The 20,967-nt window shown below is 41.5% G+C and overlaps 1 protein-coding gene across 1 annotated transcript in view; it reads right to left on the reverse strand.

Moving 5' to 3' along the window:
• The window catches only part of epb41a (erythrocyte membrane protein band 4.1a), a 349,346-nt gene that overhangs the window by 72,684 nt on the left and 255,695 nt on the right, over window positions 1–20,967 (reverse strand). The window contains exons 17-18 of the mRNA XM_034160644.1: window positions 16,570–16,671; window positions 11,061–11,141 (exon numbers count right to left, since the gene is read on the reverse strand). Of these exons, the coding sequence (XP_034016535.1) occupies window positions 11,061–11,141; window positions 16,570–16,671 (183 nt within the window). The remainder of the gene's footprint in view (window positions 1–11,060; window positions 11,142–16,569; window positions 16,672–20,967) is intronic.

A 20,967-nucleotide genomic window follows, 5' to 3' on the forward strand; every position in this document is an offset into this window, starting at 1 on the left:
TAAACCTTCAGCTGGCCAACACAACAAGCCAGACACAATACAAAACCAGCTGATTTCAAATGAAAAGCATACAGCCCAACTGAGCGGCCAGTCGCACATGTATGCGGAAATACGAATTCTCACCTAATTTTCGCCATATGTGACGAATACCCGACTGCGAAAATACTAGATTACCTAAACACTGTTACTGCTTATTTGTCATGATTACCATTAATGAAATCTTATTCTGGGGAGAAAAATGAGCCTAATGAGAAAACTATTTAGTATCTAATTATATATCCAGTATATAACCTATGACATTGCACTGATTAAATAGTGCTGACCTTTATACCTGCCTGCAATTAAAAAAGATGATTTATCCAAAAATGAGGGAAAATATGTTAAAAGCTAATAAGTTTACAATCACAATTCTCCATCTATAGACGATCTATTAAACAAGTCGTAGAAACATGTTGCCATTTTGAAATGGTGTTAGCTTTATTCCATACTCATGTTTTTGTAAGCCAATAGCAATGAGGTTGTTGTACTGAATTGTAAGTATAAGGAATCCTCATTTGAATAATTTTGATGGAGGTCTAAATTTTATCTCTTTCTTTCAGGTTTGTTGGTTCCAGTATGATCTGGCAGTGTAAGTTGTGTGCAGCTTCTTTCACTTCCAGAACATAGTTATTTAAACACCACAAAATGCAACACAGACACTTTTCCAGAGTTAGCCACCTTCCATGCCCCTATACTGACTGCATGTGTACATTTCAGATGCTTAATGCACTTTGTACACATCTGTCAGCATATCATACTGCACAAGTTGGCAGTAGTGCAGAAAAGAGTCAAGTGCCTGTATTATTTAAATGTCCTTTATGCACATTTTAGCCACTCTTTTCTAAATCCATTCTCTAGTCATCTCCGGAAGCATTTAATAAATCATGAAACAGCGGCATGTCTATACAGGGATTGCAGCTATAGCACAAATGTGTGCTTGTCATTCAATTCCCATAAAAGTAGAACGCATCAAGCAAGTCCTGCATCAGACTTCAAAAGTGCCATTGTCAGTGAGGATCCCCAGAATCTCCAAGCCAGTATTTCTGGGTTTGCAACTGATTTGTATGAACAGTGCCCAGGTCAGAGCACAGACGTGGGGGATGATGATCTGTGTGACACTGACAATCTAAGAAATCAACTAAAAATAAGTATATCTTCCTTATTCCTAAAGATGCAGGCTATCCTTCATGTCTCAAACACAGCTATTCAAGAAATAGTAGACCACTTGAATGAGATATTCTCCTTATCTCAGCCATTGATCAAGGAGGCAGTTAATGACACATTGCAGAGAAATGGTGCCAGTATTGCAGAACATACACTGACTGAAGTTATTGATGCAGTCATGGATGCCAATGTTCTCTCTACATCTACTGCCAAAGGTGCAGATTTGTGTTCAACCAAATGCAGAAAAACCTTTACTGAGAGCAACTATCAATGTGTAATGCCAGTAGAGTATCATTTGGAACAACCTGGACATACCACCATGTTTCCATCCTTCCAATGATTCAAAAGTTGTTTAAAAACACAGACATTCTTAAGAAGATTAGTGAAGCAAACACTGGATCTGGTCAATATGCATTTTCTGATGGCCCCCATTTCCTTGCAAATGGGTTAATGTCAACAGGGGATCTCATCCTACCACTTCAGCTATATACTGATGATCTTGAAATTGCCAATCCACTTGGCACATCACGTAAAATTCACAAGCTCTGTGCTGTATATTGGGTCTTTGCCAATATCTCACCAAAATACCGATCAGCATTACACACGATACTGCTGTATTTGCTCCATTGCTGCATGATGTTCATACTCTGGAACAAGATGGTGTCTTTAGCGAAATAGTTGGTCAGAATTTCAAAGACACCATCTTTTGTGTTACTGCTGACAGTCTGACTGCTCATGGGTTAGGTGACTGTGTTGAGTCATTTAGAGCAGATTATGTTTGCAGATTCTATGAGGCCACAGTTGAACAGTTTCAAGTAACTGAGGTCAGAGAGTTTTCTCAGAGATTCAAAGCCAACCACGATCTGCATGTACAAACTGTTAAAGACACTTCAAGCAGCCACTATGGTCTTAAAGGTGATTGTGTCTTGCATGAGTCTCTGAATTACTTCTATTCAATCACAGGGTTTCCTACAGATATGCTACATGATCTTCTGGAAGGTGTAGTTCCCATGGAGCTCTCTCTTTGCATTAATGAGATGCTCTGGCTGAAGTACTTCACTTTTGAGTATTTGAAGCAAAAGATTGCTTCATTCCCGTATCAGCACACTGATAAAGTGGATAGACCTCAGCCGATTCCCAAAATATTTCTTTCTCGAGGAACAGTAGGAAGCAATGGACATGAAAATGCTTATCTGCTCTGATTGCTTCCATTGCTTGCAGGCAGTGTAGTACCAGATTGTGATAGTGTATTCATAGTGTGGCTTTGTAGTAAAAGAGTGTGGGTACTAGACTGGCCTGCCTGCAGTCCAGACCTGTTGCCCATTGAAAATGTGTGGTGTATTATGAAGCATAATACTCCATAATAATACATGATGCTTTGATCTTAAATATGGTCAGTCTATCTTTATTAGTTGGCTATGTACCACAGGCTTTTAAGGTGGCAGTAATTAAACCATTACTTAAAAAGCCATCACTTGACCCAGCTATCTTAGCTAATTATAGGCCAATCTCCAACCTTCCTTTTCTCTCAAACATTCTTGAAAGGGTAGTTGTAAAACAGCTAACTGATCATCTGCAGAGGAATGGTCTATTTGAAGAGTTTCAGTCAGGTTTCAGAATTCATCATAGTACAGAAACAGCATTAGTGAAGGTTACAAATGATCTTCTTATGGCCTCGGACAGTGGACTCATCTCTGTGCTCGTCCTGTTAGACCTCAGTGCAGCTTTTGATACTGCTGACCATAAAATTTTATTACAGAGATTAGAGCATGCCATAGGTATTAAAGGCACTGCGCTGCGGTGGTGTGAATCATATTTATCTAATAGATTACAATTTGTTCATGTAAATGGGGAGTCTTCTTCAGGGACTAAGGTTAATTATGGAGTTCCACAAGGTTCTGTGCTAGGAACGATTTTATTCACTTTATACATGCTTCCCTTAGGCAGTATTATTAGAAAGCATTGCTTAAATTTTCATTGTTACGCAGATGATACCCAGCTTTATCTATCCATGAAGCCAGAGGACACACACCAATTAGTTAAACTGCAGGAATGTCGTTCAGAAATAAAGACATGGAGGACCTCTAATTTACTGCTTTTAAATTCAGATAAAGCTGAAGTTATTGTACTTGGCCCCACAAATCTTAGAAACATGGTGTCTAACCAGATCCTTACTCTGGATGGCATTACCCTGACCTCCAGCAATACTGTGAGAAATCTTGGAGTCATTTTTGATCAGGATATGTACTTCAATGCGCATATTAAGCAAATATGTAGTACTGCTTTTTTGCATTTGCGCAATATCTCTAAAATTAGAAAGGTCTTGTCTCAGAGTGATGCTGAAAAGCTAATTCATGCATTTATTTCTTCTAGGCTCGACTATTGTAATTCATTATTATCAGGTTGTCCTAAAAGTTCCACGAAAAGCCTTCAGTTAATTCAAAATGCTGCAGCTAGAGTACTGACGGGGACTAGAAGGAGAGAGCATATTTCACCCATACTGGCTTCTCTTCATTGGCTCCCTGTTAATTCCAGAATAGAAATTAAAATTCTTCTTCTTACTTATAAGGTTTTGAATAATCAGGTCCCATCTTATCTTAGGGACCTCATAGTACCATATCACCCCAATAGAGCGCTTCGCTCTCAGACTGCAGGCTTACTTGTAGTTCCTAGGGTTTGTAAGAGTAGAATGGGAGGCAGGGCCTTCAGCTTTCAGGCTCCTCTCCTGTGGAATCAGCACCCAATTTGGATTAGGGAGACAGACACCCTCTCTACTTTTAAGATTAGGCTTAAAACTTTCCTTTTTGCTAAAGCTTATAGTTAGGGTTGGATCAGGTGACCCTGAACCATCCCTTAGTTATGCTGCTATAGACTTACACTGCTGGGGGGTTCCCATGATGCACTGAGTGTTTCTTTTTATTCACCTCTTTTTGCTCTGTATGCACCACTCTGCATTTAATCATTAGTGATTGATCTCGGCTCTCTTCCATAGGATGTCTTTTTCCTGATTCTCTCCCCTCAGCCCCAACCAGTGCCAGCAGAAGACTGCCCCTCCCTAAGCCTGGTTCTGCTGGAGGTTTCTTCCTGTTAAAAGGGAGTTTTCCTTCCCACTGTCGCCAAGTGCTTGCTCATAGGGGGTCGTTTTGACCGTTGGGGTTTTTCTGTAATTATTGTATGGCTTTTGCCTTACAATATAAAGTGCCTTGGGGCAACTGTTTGTTGTGATTTGGCGCTATATAAATAAAATTGATTTGATTTGATTTTACACAACGTCCCAACTTCATTGGAGTTGGGGTTGTATATTAATAATATTCCCTTGTCATTTCTTTTTTCGTCAGCACAATGGCAGATGCATCCCCACATGAGACAGACCAAGCTGCAAAATTAAAACTCAAGACCAGCCTCTGTTGATGCACTGATTAAGATTATAAAAGAACATTTGGAATTAGACCTTGGCTTCAGTTTGCTATATGAAGATCCAAACTTACTTCTCTTGCTAACATTGAGGAATTGCTTCAAAAAGCTGTTGTGCACATCTCTCTTTTACATGACTCCAGCTCTCTTGCATCTACTGAAATACTTACAGATGTGTCATCCCCAGAATGTCGAAGCAGATGGCTTACAGATGTTTTTCCAGTACCCATATTTGCATTTGATGTTGAGCTGAAACTAAGAGATGGAAATGCTGAATTTGAGAAGAACAACAGACACCTGAAGTTGACAAGAGACCAAAAGTATGACATTTTATAAAATCTTGCATCTACGATATATGGTTTCAAGGCCTGCCCAAGTGATAAAGAGATAGCAATGGCTGCTGAGGCTCTTGTGGCCAAGCATCCGTGCTTGAAGGAAGCAGGATCTGAGACTGGCTGGGATGGATGGAAGATCAGCATCAAGTTTAAGAGGGGAAATTACAGGAACAAGATGAGACGGGCTGGACGTCTGGAGCTCACTGTAAATGCTGGAAAAAGAAGCAGATATAAACAGTGGCCCTCACATTTCCAACATTAAAAGACTCAACGAGCAGAAGTCAACTTCCTACCCAACTTTCCCCAAGGAGAGGATCCCTCAAGTCTTGAGCAGATGAGGCAGAAAATTGTTGTAGAAGTCAGCAAGAGAGTAGGAGCTGAGAGGAATCTGCCCCTCATTAGAAAAATGATGCAGACCACATTTGCCCTGAAGTGAAGTCCTGGCCAGCAGTGAGGGAGCTCATGGATCTGTGGCCTGCTCTCAAAACACAGTCTGCTGGTGTTTCAGAGGAAAATGTTTGTAATTATCTTCCAAACAATTAAAGCAAATGATGACCAGGATTTAAATGTACACAAAATTTATAAGAAAGCCATAAAATGCATCCATACTGCTCACGCGAAGTAGTACATGGGTCAGTAAGCCCACGTCAGTCATGTAGTTTTGAAAAAAGTCACTGATACCATTAAATAATGTAGCTTTTTGTGTGTGCTAAAGCACTGCATATGTGTAAGGTTGAAAACTTGGCATCAGTGATTTTTTTTTTAAACAACATTGCCTGTAAGGGCATAATGACCCATTGATTGCTTTGTATGAGCAATATGGAGGCAATTTATGGTTTTATTGTGTATTTTACATTTCCTTAAATTGCATAGGGAAAGACTTTACCCACCCCTCCATTTACATAAATGTGAATAATTATGGACTGAATTTTCTTTTATGGGTGAACTATCCCTTTAACATATGTCACAGTCTGTTTAAAGTGAAAGTTGTGGTTATTACTTATTTAGCAGCTTTTTTCTGCTTTATAGGTGTGTAAGAGATCTGCTAAATTGAACTGACTAACTGATGTTGCTGTATTGTCCTTCTGCTGTTTTTAATGTTGCTGTATGCAGAGCTCCAGCGGATTACAAACCAGAACCAGTCCAACACATTCTATGCTGAGCTTGACCGCCATCTTCCTCGACTGATGACCTTATTCAGACAGAAGGCATCTAGGGCTGCAACAAACAATTATTTGGATCACTGATGAATCTAATGGGGTTTCGACACGATTAATCGATTAATCGGATTAGCGGGGAATTTTTAAAAAATGTGCCAGGGAAACAATTTTTCTCTCCTTCCATCACTTTATTTAACAACAGAACATAATTTGAAAACTTAAAATACCTGAAAATCAACAAATCGTCAAATATCCCTTGGCTGTTAAAATATAAAATAATAAAGAATAAAACAGTTTCTAATAAAGATCAAAAATAATTATTTAAAATGACATGCTTTATCAAAGTGTTGAGTTGTCATAAAACAACATTGAAACATATAAATGTTATAAAATATATGGTGAAAAAAAGAGGTATTTTTGTTGCCGCAAATGGGCAATTAGCATAACCAGTTAACCATAAAACCTAAATCAAAAACTGTAGCCTGACTCATTATATGTGCCACATTCTCTGTATAACTTGTAAACTATGTGGTCATTTCACAATGACACATGTGACTCATGTCTCTTTCTCTAAAATTGTATTGTAGCAGGGCAGCACGGTGGTTTAGTGGTTAGCACTGTTGCCTCACAGTGAGAAGGTCGTGGGTTCAATTCCCGTGGCCTTTCTGTGTGGAGTTTGCATGTTCTCCCAGTGTTTGTCCTCTGGGTGCTCCGGTTTCCTCCAACATCCAAAGACATGCGGGTTAGGTGGATTGGAATCTTTAAATTGTCCATAGTGTGTGTGGGTGGGTCTGTGTTTGTTTGTCTGTTTGTGGCCCTGCGACAGACTGGCGTCCTGTCCTGGGTGTACCCCGCCTCACGCCCTATGACTGCTGGGATAGGCTCCAGCCCCCCGCGACCCGTAACTGGATTAAGCGGTAGAAGATGAATGAATGAATGTATTGTAGCATTATTAGTTATTATATTACTATTATTATTGTTGCGATTATTATTATTACATAAATAAAAATAAAATTAAAAATATTATAATTTGTATTACATTTGACTCTTTTACAACAACAAACGCTGAGCCATTAATTATTATACAGAAAAGCAGCATATACGAAGCAGCAGCTTGAAGCACTCCTTCATTGGTTCAAGATTCAAAGCAAAGCTCCGTTGATTATATGGAAGAAACGAAACATCTGCAGTAAAACAAAGTTATTTAGCAACTAATCGATGACTAAATTAGTTGACAACTACGAGGTCTGTCCATAAAGTATAGGTCCTTTTTATTTTTTTCAAAACTATATGGATTTCATTCATATGTTTTTACGTCAGACATGCTTGAACCCTCGTGCGCATGCGTGAGTTTTTCCACGCCTATCGGTGACGTCATTCGCCTGTGAGCACTCCTTGTGGGAGGAGTCGTCCAGCCCCTCGTCGGAATTCCTTTGTCTGAGAAGTTGCTGAGAGACTGGCGCTTTGTTTGATCAAAATTTTTTCTAAACCTGTGAGACACATCGAAGTGGACATGGTTCGAAAAATTAAGCTGGCTTTTCAGTGAAAATTTTTAACGGCTGATGAGAGATTTTGAGGTGACACTGTCGCTTTACGTACTTCCCACAGTGCGAGACATCGCACAGCGCTCTCAGGCGGCGTCATCAGCCTGTTTCAAGCTGAAAACCTCCACATTTCAGGCTCTATTGATCCAGGACGTCATGAGAGAACAGAGAAGTTTCGGAAGAAGTCGGTTTCAGCATTTTATCCGGATATTCCACTGTTAAAGGAGATTTTTTTAATGAAAGACGTGCGGACGGGTCCGCGCGTCAGCTCGCAGCCGCCGCGACGCTCCGCCACAGGAAAAACACCTCCGTTGGAAGCCTTAAGGACAAGTTGGAACATGTCCAGCTGTTAAACAATTTCTCATATACTCACTCCACTGAAAGCCATCAAAAGCCGCCTGGATTTTACAAATGGTTATCAACACGGAGGTGTTTTTCTTGTGCCGCCGCTCCGCGCCGGCTGCGTCCCCGACGCGCGGACCCGGTCCGCCACGTCTTTCATTAAAAAATCTCCTTTAACAGTGAATATCCAGATAAAATGCTGAAACCGACTTCTTCTGAAACTTCTCTGTTCTCTCACGACGTCCTGGATCAATAGAGCCCTGAAATGTGGAGGTTTTTTCAGCTTGAAACAGGCTGATGATGCCGCTGAGAGCGCCAGCGCGACGTCTCGCACCGTGGGAAGTCCTTAAAGCGACAGTGTCACCTCAAAATCTCTCATCAGCCGTTACAATTTTCACTGAAAACCAGCTTAATTTTTCGAACCATGTCCACTTCGATGTGTCTCACAGGTTTAGAAAAAATTTTGATCAAACAAAGTCGCCAGTCTCTCAGCAACTCTCAGACAAAGGAATTCCGACGACGGGACTGGACGACTCCTCCCACAAGGAGTGCTCACAGGCCGAATGACGTCACCGACAGGCGTGGAAAAACTCACGCATGCGCCACGAGGGTTCAAGCATGTCTGACGTAAAACATATGAATGAAATCCATATAGTTTTTGAAAAATAAAAAGGACCTATACTTTATGGACAGCCCTCGTATTTTAATAATCGATTTTAATCGATTAACTCGATTAGTGTTTCAGCCCCTCTAAAGGCATCCAAAACTAGGAAGATTGCAAATGCTTTGGGGTTGAAATTTTAACAGCTCATGATAAACAGGGTGAACAGATTGTCATACAATTACTAGGTTGAACCTAAGCTAACATTGCCACAGGTTCAATGATTCAGATGCTGCTTTTGAATTTTTATGGTTAGTCTACTTGTGTATATCTGATTGTAGTAAAGATGTGAAAAGGTTATTTGTGGCATTATGTTCTGATTGGATGTTTAGCACTCACATTTGTTCAGTTAAACTTAACATGTATCCGAGGCTCTGTCAATAAGTATAGGTCCTGTTTTATTTTTTGTTTCAAAAACTATATGGATTTCATTCATATGCTTTTTACGTCAGACATGTTTGAACCCTCGTGCGCTATGCGTGAGTTTTTCCACGCCTGTCTGGTGACGTCATTCGCCTGTGAGCACTCCTTGTCTGGGAGGAGTCGTCCAGCCCCCTCATCGGAATTCCTTTGTCTGAGAAGTTGCTGAGAGACTCAAACAAAAAATCTCCTCTTAACAGTGGAATATCCGGAATAAAATGCTGAAAACCGACTTCTCTGAAACTCTCTGTTCTCTCACGACGTCCTGGATCAATAGAGCCTGAAATGTGGAGGTTTTCAGCTTGAAACAGGCTGACGATGGCGCCTGGGAGTGCTGCGCGACGTCCCGCTCTGTGGGAAGTCCTTAAAGCGACAGTATCGCCTCAAAATCTTTCATCAGCCGTTAAAATTTTCACCGAAAACCAGCTTAATTTTTCGAACCGTGTCCACTTCGATGTGTCTCACGCAGTTTAGCAAAAACTTTTGATCAAACAAAGCGCCCAGTCTCTCAGCAACTTCTCAGACAAAGGAATTCGACGAGGGGCTGGACGACTCCTCCCACAAGGAGTGCTCACAGGCGGAATGACATCACCGACAGGCGATGGAAAAACTCACGCATGCCTGCACGAGGGTTCAAGCATGTCTGACGTAAAAACTATAGAATGAAATCCATATAGTTTTTTGAAAAAAAATAAAAAGGACCTATACATTTATTGACAGCCCTCGCTACACCTCTGTCTTTTTATTTTTAATAGGAATTCAATGACATCCACACCGACGTACCACTGCTCTCCTGCCTTCTCCTGTTTATTTGTGCGAAACAGTCTCTGGATATTTTAGCACCTACAAAGTGAGTCTCCTTAAAAAAAACATTAACAGTAAGTAAGTCCCTTCGGCTGCTTATTTGTCTGCACTCAGGGTCGCCACAGCAATCCAAGGTGGATCTGCATGTTGAATTGGCAAAGGTTTTACACCGGATGCCCTTCCTAACGCAACTCCACATTACCATGGAGAAATGTGGCAGGGGTGGGATTTGAAGCCCAGAACTTTCCCGCCACTGAAACCAAGCGCATTAAACCACTTGGTCCACCACCCCCCTAAAAAAACAAAAAAAAACAAAATTCCTCCATGCTTCGCCTCTGTGTGGCTACATGGCTCTGGTTCCTGTCTGCCCTCGATTTTCAACCCACCCTCTAACTCCCAAACCTGGCTCTGTTTGCACTGCAGCTCCTGGCTTTCCACCACTCCGAGTGGCCCCTGTCTCGGCTCTGCAGGCACCAACACCAGCTTCAGCATTATAACTCACTTGTTACTAATTATTGTAAATACATTTCCTTTTGTTCACACCTGTTTTCGTCATTGCTCCCAGCATTTGAGTCCATCGCCTGACCGGTCCGGTCCCATCCGGACCTCTAACCATAGTATGTATATTAGGTGAACATCAAAATGGCAAAATGTTTTAGGACTGACCCTTGTTCAGTCTATCTATAGAATTTGTGCGATGTGGAGAGGTTTGGTCTGTTTTCTTTTACCTAACTACTAATGAACAGGATTGGTGTTTTGTTCAAAGTAGTGAGTTTATTTGAACATTTTCCTGTGTCTGTTCTTGAGCTAGAGCTGAATTCTGAGCTTCCCGCAACTTCTCTCAAAGGTAACCTGGCAGCTCTATTTTCCACAATAGAGTACTTTGACCTTCAGTGTTTCCAGACGCCTTCCTGTGCAGCTTCCATGCTGCAACGTCTCTTGGCTTCCACGTCACTACCTGCAACTACGACATCACCTTTTGGAACCTGAGACTGGAATAAATAATACTAATTTGCCTAATTTGACCCTCTGAAAAGAGCTGAAACTTGGTAAACTTTGTAACTGTAGTGATTCAGAAGCTTCCAGTGTCTTTGTACAGCTGATGCAACACTGAACATTCTCCTGGGCAGGGGAAACTCCTGTGTGAGTGTCTCCTGTCATTTTGTGAGTTCCTGACCTTGTCGTGGTCAATTTCCGTGTCTCCAGTGATGACGATCCTCTTTTCAATGCGAGTCTCAGAAAAGCCTCCTTTTACAGTCTAAAAGGGAAAGAAGAAAGAAGCGGTGACTAATTTCAAAGAAACAACCAGAGAAAGATAAGATCAGATAAGATCAAATAATCCTTTATTAGTCCCATCACGGGGAAATTAACACCCGAAATGCGCCCGTACTCAGCCTTTTTCTGTGTTCATAGATCTGCTTGCAGCTGCGTGTATTCACTTTTTAATGTGTGCACACAGTCCTTGTCACTATTTAAACCCAGTTCACTCCTGTCGGCTGTGCAGAACAACATCACTGCACTTGGAAAACAGTGGACTGTATCAGGAGGTTTTTACAGTTTCATTACTGTCATGTATGTAGCCAAAGCTGCTATTTTCTGCCTCTGTGGAAGTGCACTCTGTTCTCTACTGCAAGGTGTAGTGTGGCTCAGAAACATTCATTTAACATTATTATTACTATTTTTATTATTTTTTGTCTTGGTGGATCATGTTCATTATGTACAGATGCTGCTGAGTCTGGCTGTGGTAAAGGCTGCTGTGAATGAAGCGCTGTGACTCTTAACTTTTAAAGCTCCGATTGTTCCAATCAGGTCCTCTGATTTGATCACAACTGATCAATTAGGACATCTGATGATCGCGCCAACATGCAGCGACAGCACTTTTATTTTAAAGAGTCACAGTGCTTATTCAGGTTTGATCAGACCTGATCAATCAGGTCTTCCATCAGATGTGATGTCAGTGCCACCGGCCTGAAGCTGCTGAAGTCCTCCAGGTGTGGTGACCTTTTCTTCTGAACCGGTACCACACAGGAGGTCTTCCACAGCTGAGGCACTCTCCCAAGTTTCAGACTCAAGTTGAAGATGTGGACTACTATCCTGCACAGTTGGTCTGTACAGGATTGGAGGAGCCTGGAGCTGATGCCTTCAGGACCAGCTGCTTTCTTCACCCTATATCTTCCTGAGCTCATTTCTCACCTGGATTATTGACTGGGACAGGCAGGAGGTTGAGTGCTGGCTGGTGGGGGGTGAAGTAGTGAAACTTGGCAGGAGGAGCAGCAGGATAGTGATGGTGAGTTGAGAACTGTGTGGAGTGGGACAGCGGTGGAAAGAGGGTGGGGCAGTTTACTAGGGTCACAGATGGGGGGGGGGGGGGGGTTGCAGCCGGGTTGACTGAGTCAGGGGAGGGGAGGATGGTTGAATCAAACCTGTTGGAAAACAGGTTTAGGTCATTCACCCACTTCAGATCCCAACAGCCTGGGTGTCAGGCTCCTTGTGACCAGAGATGGTTTTTAGGCCTCTCCAGACTCCCTTGATGTTATTCTGCTGCAGCTAGTCTTCCATCTTCCTCCGGTAGCTGTTTTCCCCTCCCTGATCTTCCACCTCAGCTTCCTCTGTACAGCCCTCAGCTCTTCCTTATTTCCTGATCTGAAGGCCCACTTTTTATCCCTGAGGAGAGCCTTCATATCAGGATTGATCCAGGTTTGTTGCTGGAGAAACACCAAACAGACCTGTGGGTATGGCATTCTCCACACAGAAGTTTATGTAGTCTGTTATGCAATTTGTGAGACCATCAGTGTCCTCCCCATGATGATCACAAAGTTCCTCCCCCACAGTAGCTTCAAAACAGTCTCTCAGAGCCCCATCAGTCTCATCAGGCAGGAGACACAGGCAGGAGATGAACCAAGTTGTGATGAGATCTATCCAGGGGGTGGGGAGAGAGGATGATGATTGTATGCATCCTTGGTTTTGGCATAAAATAAGTCCAGTATTTTGTTGTCTCTTGTGAGGCAGGTGACAAACTGGGTAAATATAGGTGACGGGGGGGGCATTACTGAAGTCCCCCGAGACAACAAAAAGGACCTCTGGATGCTGTGTCTGCAGGCTGCATGTAACAGAGTGACAGGCTGCGTCACCATTAGCAGAGTGGGGATGCACGCAGCTAACGTGCAAGAACTCCCTTGCCGGATAACAGAGTTTCATGCTAATGGCTAACAGTTCAATGTCCTTAGAGCACAGTTGCTCTTTAATAGTGATGTGCCCAGAGTTACGCCATCTATCATTCACAAACAAAGCCAAAACACCTCCTTTTCTCTTGCTGCTCTCCTTTGTCTTGTCCGTCCATGTCAGATGAAAGTCATCCAGTGACACGGTCATGTCCAGAGTTAGTGCTATTAGCAAAGTCTCTGTAAACAGCATGATACTACAATCATGATACTCCCGCTGTTGTCAGGTCAGCACTACCAACTTATCCATCTTGTTAGGGAGCGATCTTACATTTCCAAAAGTGACAGACAAGAGATTGAGTCGTTAATGTCTCCTCTTGGCCCTGCATTCAGTTCGAGCACTCCTTAGCTCATGGGGAATGTAAGGTGTCTCATGGTGCAGACCTCCTGCGTTACAGAGCACCAACAGCTGATCCGGAGTGTAAACAATAGGGCCATGGTTGTGCACGCAATCTCTGAGCACGGATCCAATGCATGTCCATGAGAAAATGACTCGCGTAAAAAAAATAAACTAAGAAAAAACAACCAGAAAGTACAAAAAGAAGAAAAAAGCTCAGAAGTGAGCAAGAACCACTGCAATAGGCTGCCCCTCGTGCTACGCCATTTGTTTTTTAAAACATTTACACCTATAATGTGTTAATATACACCTTATAATACGTTTAATAATACATAATACATTTGTTATATAATATTATTGATTCCAAAAAGTTCGTAACCATGTTAATACTTGTACATGCCTGCAAAGGTTACGTGAGGTTGGGAGCAATGACAGTCAGCATGTTTGCACTGGGTCAATATGTTCCTGATATCTGCACAATGACTCACTGTATTCTTGTTAAGATATTTATCTGCAACCAAAAGACATCTTGTAAAAGCTAGTGTCTTTCATTATCTTGTTATCATGTGAAAAGATGTAACAGCAGGCAGTGGTTCACCAGTCAATCGCCAACCCAAGACCCTGTTTTTAAATCTTTCCAAAAACAGAAGAAAACAGAAGAAATACTAAGGTGATCGCCGGCCACGAGCCCTAAGCTTCACTAAAAGACCCAGAATTCAGAATTTAGATAAAGTTGAGGCCGCAGCCCGCTCTGTTTCCTAATAAAAATGAATTTACAAGAGCAAACAGCATAGTAACATACTATACTATTCACCCTAAGGACACAAGTAGTCTCCTGCACCATGAGGAATGCAGAGCCGGGCCGTTACAGTAAGGTTTAATTAGGTCAGCTAAGTAGGGAGGTGCCAGTCCATGAACAATTTTATAGGCTAGTAGCAGAAAATCTGATCTCACTGGGACAGGAAGCCAGTGAAGAGATGCCAAAATGAAGGTTCCTCACTTGGTCAGTGTGATGTATGACACACAAGCCTAGGCTAAGGCTTAGCTGATCAAATTGATGCAGATGTCTCACTGGACCAAGAACCATCATTTCAGTCTTATGAGCGTTTAAAAGCAGGAAGTTGCTCAACATCCAGTTTTTCACTGATGCAAGGCAATCTTCTCTGGATTTAAAAGAACATTAAGATTAATTCACAGGATTAATGGGACAAAGAACACCTGAAATGCTTCATTGTTTGGAGTCCTCAATGCCAAAAGACTTTTGAAGTGTTATGAGAAGGAATGTCAATATGACACAGTGTTAACCTTTTAGTTTTAATGTTTTGCAGGCCTGAAATGCATGAGGATGCATATTAACATATTAAGTCAACCAGAAAAAGCATGAAATATCTTGAGTTCATATGGTCTGTAATGAAACAGAAGTCAAACAAAATTAAGGATCACTGAGTTTTTTTTATTATTTATTATTTGCATTTTCCACATTGTTACAACTTTTCTGATTTAGGGTTGTAATTAGAGTTGCAACTAATGATTGTTTTCAAAACTGATTAATGAATTATTTTCTCAATGAGCCAATCATTGTTAGGTCAACAAAATGTAAAAAAAAAAAAAAAAAAAAAGAAGCAAAATAAATAATAAATAAGTCAAGATCAGTTTTATCCAGAGCCAAAAAAAAGAAGCCACTGAATGTTTTGTTTTGTTGACAGCCAAAAGCTATTCAGTTTACTGCCAGATAGACGTAAAGAAGCTTGTCAAATAAACCAGAAAATGTTCACATTTAAGAAACAGAAATAAAAGAATTTGGATTTTACAAAAAAGAAGACTCTAAACAATAAACTGATGATCAAAACAGCTGCCATTTTAATAAGCAAGTAATTGTTGCAGCTTTAGTTCTAACTATTTTTCATTTTACCTCACAGGTGGACTTGCTGCGAGAGAACAACACTGATTACAGACTGATTTGAATTTCTGGACCGTGTAATTGGACTTTAGCCGCTACTGCTATGTTTATTAACAAACTGCTGTCATCAACATGCTTTTGTAGCCGCATGCTTCTCATTTTGTTTATGCCATTTCAAATACAAATGAATAAATCTAAAGTTATCTTCCTTAAACTCAAACTGAAAGCAAATGTCTACAACCTGATATAAATTAAAAATATAAAATACAGCTTCCAGATGAAGTTATGTAGAGGAGGATTTTCTTAAAGAAGACCTGAATGTTCAGCTACAATTTGACAGAAAGTACATTTGAGATGAAAGCCTAGATTTGATGTTTTGGTGAAAGAAACTTTTGTATTTCTTTATCATTTATGTAAATAAAGTCCGAGACATATTCAGTGACTTGGAAATCTTCATGTTTCCATCGCCTGACTTGTCTGAAGAAAACTAGCAATAAAACTGATTATTATTTACAGGTTTTATCAAGTTTTAGAGATTTGCATTCAGTTTGAGTTTGAGGAAGATAATTTTAGAAATTTTTATTCTTTATATTTTTTTTTGTATTTCTTGTATTTGAAATGGCATAAACAAACAAGTGTTCCAAAACCTTATGATGAGTGCAAAATGAATGTGGTATTATTACTGTTTTGTTTAAGAACATTTAATTTTTACTGTAACTGCACTTTGTGTGAAATCACAAAGTGCAGTATATCATATTGATATGAGAATATTGAGATACGATAATCTGGCCATATTGTACAGTCGTACTGTGAACTAGCTGAAAACAAATATTAATTTACATCTACATTTAAAAAATGCTTAAAGTGGCAGGGGGTTAAGAAGGCTGTAAGGCAAAAACAGAAAAAATGTTCAAAAAGGCGGGGATTCTGAGGGGTCTCCCATACCCCCGCTGAAAGGTTTTAGTCATGCTCATGCTCCCAAAAAGCATTTTATGGAAAAACGTCTGAAGGACCTAAATGGCATGGTGAGATACTGAAGAGCTTAGCTTGTTTATGTCCGTGACATATACATATGAGAAACTTTGCATAATTTATTAGCACCCTTGAAAAATATCAGCTACTTTTTTAATAAACACTACCCAATCTAAAGCCATGGATCCCCACTGGCAACACACTAGTTTTATTTAATGAATTGATTGATATATTGATGTTTGTAGAATGACCAGACCTTGGTGATCTGAGTGGTGGTGGTGGTGCTGATGGTCTCTGAGGTGATTGTCTGGGCACTCAGCAGCACTCCTGAGTCCCTCTCTGCCAGGCTGTCCCCAAGCTGTGGGAGAGAGACACTTTTAGTGTTATATCATAACCTGAAGTACATCATTACAGCAGACCACACAATCTGACTGAAAAAGTCCTGAATGTGTTGATGTGCAAAAGAACCAAAGGTCAAACGCCAACTGTTGGCATTACGAGAGACAGTGTGATGTACTGTAGATGATGCACAACTGTTGTGTGATGCCATTTATTTGTGTTTCATGAGCAAATATTAATTTTTCAAATTAATATTTGTCGTTTGATGGATGTCTGATGTGCTGAGACTAAAAGGACCAAGAAGGAAACAAGATGGTGTTTGACAGTTGATATTTACTTCGTAGTAACAATCCTGGATGTGTTCCTCAAACCAAACACAGCAATAAGGCACTATGAACCGGATGTCAAATGTAGGAGCTGGTACTGTCGGCCTAAATGCATCACTATGTTGGGGACTGTGGTGTAGTCTTGCGGCTCACAGCAAAACAAAAATTAGGTCAACTAACTTGTCTAGAAAATTGTTATAATTAGAGGTAAGCTAGCCCAGCATGGAACCTGAAGCCTATCAGGTCGGGTCGCATCCTTGGATCCTGCAGCGTGAAGTAGATAGGAGTGTACAACTCCCCCTGGATGGGACAGAGTCCACTGGCAGTTACTTCACCCCCTCTGTTGTGTGGGCCGCTGAAGAGGAGGTACTGCTGGCCCACTACCAAAGGGCGCCCTGCCTGAAGTGCGGGCTTCAGGCACGAGAGGGCGCTGCCGCCTCACAGGAACAGCCGGGGTGACAGCTGTCACTCATCAACTATGACAGCTGTCACCAATCACCAGGTCTTCAACCACACACACAAAAGCCGGACGACATCTCCACCTCGTCGCCGAGATATCGTCTACCTCTACATTAAACTCTCAGCCGTTTGACTGTGCCGTTACGCACGTGATTCCTTTTCTGAGTGTTTGCAGGAGTTACTGTAGCTGCTGTCAGCTGGGTGCGGCGTTTTGTGGTTCCGTGAAAGAGTGACGTTCTTCACCCTCACGCCAAAACGCTAAGTAGCTCTTTTGCTCTGCACAACTGTGTTCTGTGTTAAAGGTGGAGGGTGTTGTTTCCCACCTGGAATAACGACTTGCTGACTGTTTACCTGAGTGTATTGTCACACACTCAATCACATCTGTTCTTCTGCCAGCAGTACCAGATCCGACAGTCGGAGACGGTGACCACCTGGGACTCGGGACTTGGCGGCTCCAGTATCCTTCGGGTCTCGGTGGCAGTGGAAATCGTGTGGGATCCGTTCTTCTCGGACAGAAGTCTTCTATCCTCGAGCCTACCCACACATCACCTTGTATATTTTGATTGTGATCCAAATTCTGCATTTGTTCTGTATTCTCGTTGTGCATTTTTCACAACAGTAAAGTGTTGTATTGTTGGCTCATCTATTGTCCGCTCATTTACGCCCCCTGTTGTGGGTCCGTGTCACTACACTTTCCCAACACCCTCAGGCTGATTTTAATTTATAGCTGGGTGTACTGGGGCAGTGCCAAGGAAAAGGCCTTTCAGAGGACATGGACATGGAACATGAAGAACTGACCTGGAATCAAACTAATTCAATTCAATTCATTTTATACAGCTCCACATCACAACAAAGTTGCTTCACAGGAATAGGTCTAAAGTGTTTATTTTGATAGTCCAACTGCTATCCCACAGAGCCACCTCTTCTGCTTCTATTCAGCCTTCACAGGTGTTTCTAAACCAGGAAAAAAAGGGCTTTGTGCCATCATACTTTCAGCATGTGCCCTCTTACACAAATACAGATTTAGCCTTGAGATGTCATTCACAACACATGAAATGTCTATTAGAAATGGTATAATTATTCAAAAAATACCAAAATTGTGACAGATACACAGACTTATACTACTTTGATTTCTCAAAGCCACAAAGGTATGTTGTTGTTCATCAGTCCACATCACCACCTTGGATCATCTTGTCCACAGATTCTGTTTTTGAAGCTGCTGCATCAAACCTGGATGAACTAACTGACACTGTGACTTGTGTAATGAGAAGACTGAAAGTTGCACAAAATCTCAAGAGTTTCATCTTTCCCCTTTTAACAAAAGGCTTGAAATCTACACTCCCAAATCATGGATAATATCAAGGTAACACCAAATTTTTTTCTTGGCCCGAAGCAGGATCAGGATGCCAAACACAAAGTACCCATTTAATTCATTTATGACACCTCAAAGTATTCTTTTGGGGAACCTGGCAGACACTTATCATCAGCCTCATAAGATTTTTGTTTGTGCTTTTGCCTTTTTGCCCATGTTTTTTGGGCCCATTTTTTGCTTTTGACTTCTTTTTATATTTTGTGCACCAATTCTTTTGTTTTTCTTTCATTTTGAGCTGAAGTGGGTTCAGCTTCAAACTTTCTTTTTTGTAAAGCTAATGTTTGCTGGCAACTGCTACCTCCTCGTACAACGTTCCAAATGAAACTACAGTATAATCCGCGTTGTGGGACTGTTCATGGGTTTTTATTTATTTCGTGTCTGTTCTGTCACTCGTGTGGCATTTTGTCTTTGTGTGTGCCATTGGTATGTGTCTCTGTGTCCTTCTTTTGGTTCCTGGGCACCAACATTTCCCAGGACCTGATATAGATGACCAACATAGACATAGTAGTGAAGAAGCCCCAGCAGAGGTTATACTTACTGAGAACCTCAGGAAGTTCAACCTGCAACAGGAGCTGCTGGTGAGGTCTACATGGCTGTAATACATTTTGTTACTCCTGCCAGTCCATCACTGTCTGGTTTGGTTTCTGCGACCAAGTGGACAGGAACAGACTGCAGAGGACAATCAGGACTGTGGAGAGGATCACTGCTGCCAACCTGCCCTAAATCTAGGACCTGTATGCCTTCAGAGTGTAGGCGCTACAGATCACTGTACGGCAAAACCACAAGGCTAAATAACAGTTTCTTTCCTCAAGCTGTCAGTATGTTGAACAAACATATTCAACACTGTTAATGGTCAACCTTGCACAATATGCACTAGGGCTGCAGCTATCGATTATTTTAGCAATCGAATAGTCTATCGATTATTCTGGCGATTAATCGAGTAATTGGATAAAAAGTACTTTTGCGTTTTAAAACATGAACAGTCCAGGGTTCTCCTTAAGTAACGACACAATGTGACTGCGTCATCATGGAGATTGTCAAATTTAGTGTATCCCTTTGTTTTCCTAGGTAATTATTTATTTTTTCACATCTTTACAAGTTTTGGATCTTTCCTGGTGTCAGGAGCTCAGCCAAAGTCGGGCCAAAGTCTTGACATTTTGCTGAAATGGCGATGGGTTGTGGCTTTCTGTTTTTTGTTTTCCCCAACTTGTAAAATTTAACCATTTTTATTTATTGATTGATTTATTAAGGTGGTGGACTGGGTCCCTGCATGAATTTTTTAACTCTCTGTACGATTCAGCCAGTGCATTTCATTTTCATCTGGAGGTTGAACATGCAGCCTCGCAGTCGCTGTTTTTTTTATTATTATTATTTTATTCAAGTTCCCATGTTTGTGAAATATTGTGTGTTGCCCAAAAAAGCGAAAATTTAAAAAGCGAAACACTCATTTGCGAGTCACACAGAAGAAAGAGTGGTTCTATTTCATTCCTCCTGACCGCCAGAGGGCGGTGCTTTAGCACCTGGATAACTACATGTGTGCAGCACAGAGGTCGGGAATATATACCAACAAAGTCACGCCATTGGATGTGACCTGGGTGACATCACTGGTTGTCTTTATATACCAGACGCGATTGCCGCTCTCGCTTGTAGCCTCGCAACACACCTTCGGTTGGAGCTACGTGCACTGCACACGTCCTCCAGAGGCTGTGAGACACGGCTTCACCGTTTTTTGTATTCTTTGACTGACGCCTGTCGTGAGTACACCTTCCTAAACGGCGGGTGCGCACCTTTGCCGCTGCCCTGCTGGGTATTTTCCTCTGTGCGCATTAGCTGTGTTGTTTCAACGAAAGCTGGCTATTTGTTTAGTTGTGTCACTAACCCCGTTAACTACGTGGTAGTGTGTGTATAAGAACCAGTATAGTGTACTGTGTTGGGCTTGCCGTGAGTGTTTTCCACTCCTTGAAGTACTTTGTCTGCACTGCCGCCATTTTGGTAAGCTTAACAGCTCCGCTAGCAGCTAGTGTTGTCGTCGTTGCTCTAAGTGACTCAGCACTTGGGCTGTGAGTTTTTCGGCTGTGTGCATCGTGTTATTACTGTGGCTGTGAGTGTTTCATGCTCCGAGCCTTGTATTAGCTTTTACACTGAGTGCTTCACGCGC

This window comes from Thalassophryne amazonica, chromosome 20 (assembly GCF_902500255.1).
Source record: "Thalassophryne amazonica chromosome 20, fThaAma1.1, whole genome shotgun sequence".
Lineage (NCBI taxonomy): Eukaryota > Metazoa > Chordata > Actinopteri > Batrachoidiformes > Batrachoididae > Thalassophryne > Thalassophryne amazonica.